The 6,000-nt window shown below is 39.4% G+C and overlaps 1 protein-coding gene across 1 annotated transcript in view; it reads right to left on the minus strand.

Annotated features, from left to right (window-relative positions):
* The window catches only part of LOC104073231 (receptor tyrosine-protein kinase erbB-4-like), a gene marked incomplete at its 5' end in the record, with an annotated part of 99,320 nt that overhangs the window by 22,284 nt on the left and 71,036 nt on the right, over positions 1-6,000 (minus strand). Inside the window, 3 exons of the mRNA XM_009572931.1 lie at positions 1,796-1,893; positions 3,833-3,979; positions 5,919-5,994. Of these exons, the coding sequence (XP_009571226.1) occupies positions 1,796-1,893; positions 3,833-3,979; positions 5,919-5,994 (321 nt within the window). The remainder of the gene's footprint in view (positions 1-1,795; positions 1,894-3,832; positions 3,980-5,918; positions 5,995-6,000) is intronic.

Here is a 6,000-nt window from a genome sequence, read left to right on the forward strand (position 1 = left end):
AGGGCTCCACTTTGCTTGGTGCCACAAAACATCACAAAAGGCAGCCCATGCCCCAGACACCTAACAGCCCACAGAAATGATGCAAAACTTAACTGCATGGCTAAAGAATGGCCTCCCACTCTGCAAGAATTATCATGCCACATGTGGAATCCAGCAGGGAATGATGGCTGTGCTATGGGGTGCATACAGACCCGTTTAAAAGCTCAACAGCAAGCTTGTCATTCTTGATTGCATCTGGGGGGAATGGGGAGTCATAATGGCAGAGATACCACTGCAATGGCGTTACCCTGGTTTCTCCTCAAGAAGCACATGGCCTATATTGTCTGCAAGGATCACTGGAGAAGAAGCCTCACAGGATGAAATACCCACCAGACTATACAAAGGGGAAGGAAGGACAGAGGAGAGAAAGGGAGGGAAGAGGTATTTGGAATGTGGAAACATGTCCTATCTAACAAAGTAATTTAATCAGACTGATTTTTCCAGAATCACTTGTATCAGCTGAATTTACAATTTAACACAGTGGGGAATACTGCAAGAGAAATTCCACATTCAGCACCACAAATCCTCTCGACTAGTATTTTATTTTTCAAATATATTTTACTTCTCCTCAAGCTGAAGGAGAGTAGCGTACGTTCACACTGTGCAGTAATACACCATGAGTAGGCTAGCATGTCTACACAGTGAAATGAAACACCATACGGTGAGACTAGCACTAGACCCAAAAGCAATCAGGAGACATAAAGTGGCAGTGACCGTACTTCTGGAGGCTCTTCAGCTAGGAATTCTTACGTCAGTGTGAAGCTAAGGACCAGCTGGATGTATCCCTGCCCTGTACTCCATGATGTGGAGCTGATATAGCACGAGATACAGCGTGAGAGTATCATTACCTGGATCAAACTAATTCCATGCTTTGGTCTTTGGTGTTTCAACATCACCTTACTTCTTTTAATTTTTCATTTTCGTTTGAACTGCTCACACACTGGGACCATCTAAGGACCTTACCAAATAGCCGGATTCATTTTCTGTGGCTTGAGTCTGAGTTGTAATAAACACATACACAATGCTAGGCTTCTGCAGAATGTAGGAGTGAAAGGACAAAAATTTCCACATACGCCTGTACTCAGGGCGTACACAGCTCCAGTTAGATGTTAGTCAACAGATACGGCTACATTGGTATTGCCCTGCTGCCACAGTGTAGTTTCATGTGATGAATCATGCTGGTGTGGGTCCATTGCAGGGACAGTGAAGCACTACAGAGCCTACACAGCCTAAGGAGGACACAGAGGGAAGCTCCTCTCTACCATGAGAGGTACCAGTGTGACACAACTCCCTGTCTTCTGAGAAACCTTTATGTTTAGGCTACAAAAAGAAACTTTCTTATGATCTCAGCAGTGCAGGGAGAGTCTCTTCAGGATAATCCCCTGAGATTCAGCCTAAGCAATTGTAGAACCAAGCAAGTCCTTGGTCTAAAGTAGGTCCACTGTCCACTGACAGACAAATCTTGTCCCCAGTTTCATGAGAGAATGCAAAGTACTGAGCAGCTTGCAAAGCCAGATCTTGTGTATGTGCTCATAATTACAAGCTTAGGAAGTGAATTTCAGATTTTGTTTTTACTATTATTTTTGAGATACTGACACTGACCATTCTACTTCATTCTTGTGTAGTACTGTGGTCACTGTTTGCTTTCAGTTCAAGAGCACCTTGAACTCATAAGATTCAAAGGCAACCCCCTTAACAGTCAGGTTTGGCAGACAGAATTCTTCTTTTTTTCCCCTGATGTTGCAGAGTTGCTTACCTGAATTACTAGGTATCTCTGAGGGTCTCGAGCCATTCTAGAGAATTCAGCAGCCAGCTCCTTAAATTTTGGCCGACTGTCAGCATCAATCATCCAGCCTGTGGACAGATGAAAGATGAGAAAGAAAACAGTTAATTGTCAAGGGAAGAAATCATTCAGTTTTTAAAAATGTGCAAGTTTGAAGTCCTTGATGTCCTTGATAGCTCTGGCCTAAAGAAAACTTGCAATAAAGAGTCCAGAAGAATGGAAAGCTAGAAGTCTATGATGCATCTAAAATGGAAAACAACTGGTCTTGGCCAGAGAAGACTAGACTGTTCCACACTGCATGGATTTCTTCTTAATTTGCTCTGAGCTCCTGTTCCCCATCCCCAAAACAGAGACAGTAACAATGCCTTGCAATTTTCTGTGTCTATCTTGCCCATTTAGATGTCAGCTCCGACTGTCTTTTATTATGCATGCGTCCAACCTCTAATATAATGAATCTGTTCTCACCTGAGTCTAGTGGGTTTATTACAAAGTTACTACTAAATACAATTTTACTTTAACTGACCTACTGTTCCACAGTGACTTAGATTAAAAAGAGTTGTTCAACAGATCTACAGGATGACTGACCTCGCATCTGCCTTTCAGGTAATTCTGCATTCATGCGTCTGTGTCATTAACACAGACCTCACACAAGGCATTAGATGCTATTTTAATTGAGTCAGGGTGATTCTTTTGTCCTTCGCTCTCCAAGAAACATTCATTAGGAACAACAGTTCTCAATCCCTGCTAATGCTTTCTGCAAAAGAAGCAAGTAGTATAGGCAGTCACCACCAGCAACTAGTTTAACTCAGTGTCAGCTTTTTCTAATGGAAGATCCTATCAGCATCTTCCCAAGTACATGTTCTCATTTGCCAGGGTGGCTAAATGAAGCAGGCCTTATCTCCTTCATGCTGTTTAACTGAAGAAACGACCAATGCAGGAAAAACAAAGCTACTACAGCTTATAAAGAATTTCACACAAACATTACAGGACTAAGTCTGTATGTCTAGCTGTAACTTTCCGTCTTCCAGAAAACCCCATCTACTAGGACTTCCTTCTGTCCACTGAGATTCGCCTCATACTCATTAGAAATCCTATCAGATGGAACATTTTTGCGCTCAACCAACATGAAACCCTTGCACTATTCAGACAATTTCCATACCTGCATGCACAGTACAACTGTTGTCAGAAGATACGTTATTTACCCCTTCTAGTTTTATTTTCTTTTTTTCAGTGTTTTTGTGTACAAAGCAAAAGGGAAAGGACTATATAAGATGGATGAGATGTCTGTATGTTAATCTCACTTAAATTAAGTCAGAAACACCAGAAAGATGTTCCTAATTCTTTTTAAATTAGAAGCATAGCCTTGGAGGATACTGTCACTAGTGTGGGTATCTTGGAGATAAAAGGGTAGGAAGAAACCATGTGCAGACTGTTTTCCTTTTTTGCTAAAGTAAAAATATTCATAAATTATTGTACTGGACTAAGAATGATAAAAAATATCCTCTCTGTAGCACTTCTTGTATTTATTTAATTTTCCTGTTTTATTTCTACTATTGCAATCATCATTCTTGTTACTAACAATAAAACATTCATGCTTTCTTTCCTCAATATTTGGAACCAGCATTTCTCCTCACAACCTTCACTGGCTGGGTATCCATGTACCATAATTATGTTTAATACTATCTTTTTTAACATCAGAATCAATTGTCATGGAAATGACAAGGGTTTACAATAACAATCACACAATTTTGACTCACAGCAAGAATATGAGATCCAATCTGACAGTAATAAGAAGCTGAGCTAACTGAACCCTTCATGGCTAAATTCATATCTTTTGCAATTGCAAAAAATGTGCATACAGTATTTAAATGGAATTTACAGTATCTTGGGAAGCTTTTGTTTCGAAGCAGCCTGCCCTATTACCCAGCCCAGAGACTATAGATGCAAATGTTCTAAAACAGTGTCCCTCTTGCACTGAGCATAGGGATATTAAAAGCAACAATTACTTACACTTCACCATCACCATATAAACATCAATAGTGCAGATTGGAGGTTGGGGCAACCGCTCTCCCTTCTCCAAGAGGTCAGGGATCTCTCGAGTTGGGATTCCATCGTATGGCTTCCCACCAAAGGTCATAAGCTCCCAGATAGTGACTCCTAGATAGAAAAAAAGAGTCTTAATATTTGAGGTCATAGTACTCAGATTCCTTCACAATTTCTTACAGCACGGTATTCTGGCCCAGTTCTGGACTGCAATCTCTTCTTCATTACCAGTGCCTGTAAAAACACTGAAGTTTGGTCTGCCATTTAAAAAGCTCCAGAAAATGGTGAAACAGCACTTTGTGTTAATCTTCAAAGCAACTTCCCTCATTTTTGTTGGTGTAAGAAGCAGCATGATAGATCTGAGGCACAAGAGAAAGGTCTAAGACAAATAAATGGTGGTAAAGTAAATGGATGCAATAACAAAGAATGCATCGCACTCTTTTATCATATCAAAAGGGAAAATGAATGGCTGATGTACTCTATTATTTTAAGGGGAAAAAACGCAGATGTTCCCTAACTTAGAGCATCAATTTCCCACGAAGGTACAGCAGTGAGTAACATTATGTCATTGTCTTTGCTTTGTAAGTCATTCACAGCCACTTGTATTATTTTTTCCCTTAAATCACCTTATGGATTTGAGTTACGAGAGTGCTGTGCTTCAAAACCAAGATTCTCTTTTTGAATAGCCATAGGATTTGTTTTGGCATCGGAGCTGGAAATAAAGATCATTTATCATAAGTTACAGAATTCATCCCCCAACAAAATCTTAAATATTGAAAATGCTGCTCTCACACCAGTTTAACTTTTATTTTTATTGCAAAGGTCATTTTAAACATACCTCCAGATCAGGAACCATATTTTGCCAGCTGTCACGCTAATGTGAAAGGTGATGGGCAAAATTACCATATGTATAAAACTATTTATTTTACCCTCATTCACCTCTTTGTTGATGTTCAGCAACTATAACTTGCCAATTGTTTTTGGTCTTGTCCTTTCTCATTATAGATACTCTGGGCTTCCTGCATTTAAAATGAATTTCATAAATGGAGGCATATTTTTTCCTAAGTGATACAGGGTACACAGAATTTGAGGAGAAACAGCAGCTTTACATGATTGATTTAACCTTCCTATGTTTTTCTGAGCTGAATAGAAGAGGGCAGCTAACCAGTCACAGCAAACAGTGTCTTTTGCTGCTACCCACAGGTAAAAGTGAGTAATGAATAGAATTGTATACCTTTTTGTTTCAAAATGATATGGCAACAGGAAATGCAAATAGGAATCCATAGCCCTAGATACTCCTGAAAAATTCCACTTACAAAGGTACGTATGATTTTATTAGTAATAGCTATATAGATAAACAGGCAGACAGCTCAGCAGATGTGGCACAATAGCTCGTCTGGATAACAGAATTAACAACAGTAAATGAACATCTCATCTCTCAAATGTGACTTTTTTTTTTTTGGTGTGTGGAGTCCACATGAGCTGACCTGTCTAACCAATTCCCAAGTTATCTGTGAAATTAATTGGATGCTTGTTTTAGTTAGCTTGGAGAACTCATCTCTTTCTCTTCTTTCTCTTGCTCTGTATTGTGACAAATTCCATTTTATCTGACTGGAGGTACAGAAAGTCCCATAAGCCTGAAAATGTTTTTTGACATTCATGGCTTTTAGAGTTAAGATTTTCAAAGGACTGCTGAAAATTATGACCTGCAGCTGTATTTTTATGAATCTGTGGCTGAGCTGAAAGAGGCCTTCTTCTGTCATAATAATCAGCCAAACTGCTACCAGCCCAGACCTTACGGCAGTCATCCCAGCAGGGACATCATGATAATGTATTTTAGTGAGCAGGGAAGAAACACAGGAGACAAGTAACAATTGCTGTTTAGCGTTACACATTAAAAAAAAAAACAAACCAACAAGAGAAAGAAAAAAAAAAGAGTAAAACCCACTATTAACTTCTCTAGGAAAAGAAGGTATCTTTAACATAGTAACAAACAACTTGGTTTAATGCTTTACAAGAGACAAATTTTTAAACTAATCACATGAAGATTTACCATAGCTCCAAACATCACTCTGATGGGTAAATTTCCTGTAGTGTATGCACTCCAGAGCCATCCACTTAATTGGCATCTAGGG

This window comes from Fulmarus glacialis, unplaced genomic scaffold, assembly GCF_000690835.1.
Source record: "Fulmarus glacialis isolate BGI_N327 unplaced genomic scaffold, ASM69083v1 scaffold9122, whole genome shotgun sequence".
Taxonomy (NCBI): Eukaryota; Metazoa; Chordata; class Aves; order Procellariiformes; family Procellariidae; genus Fulmarus; species Fulmarus glacialis.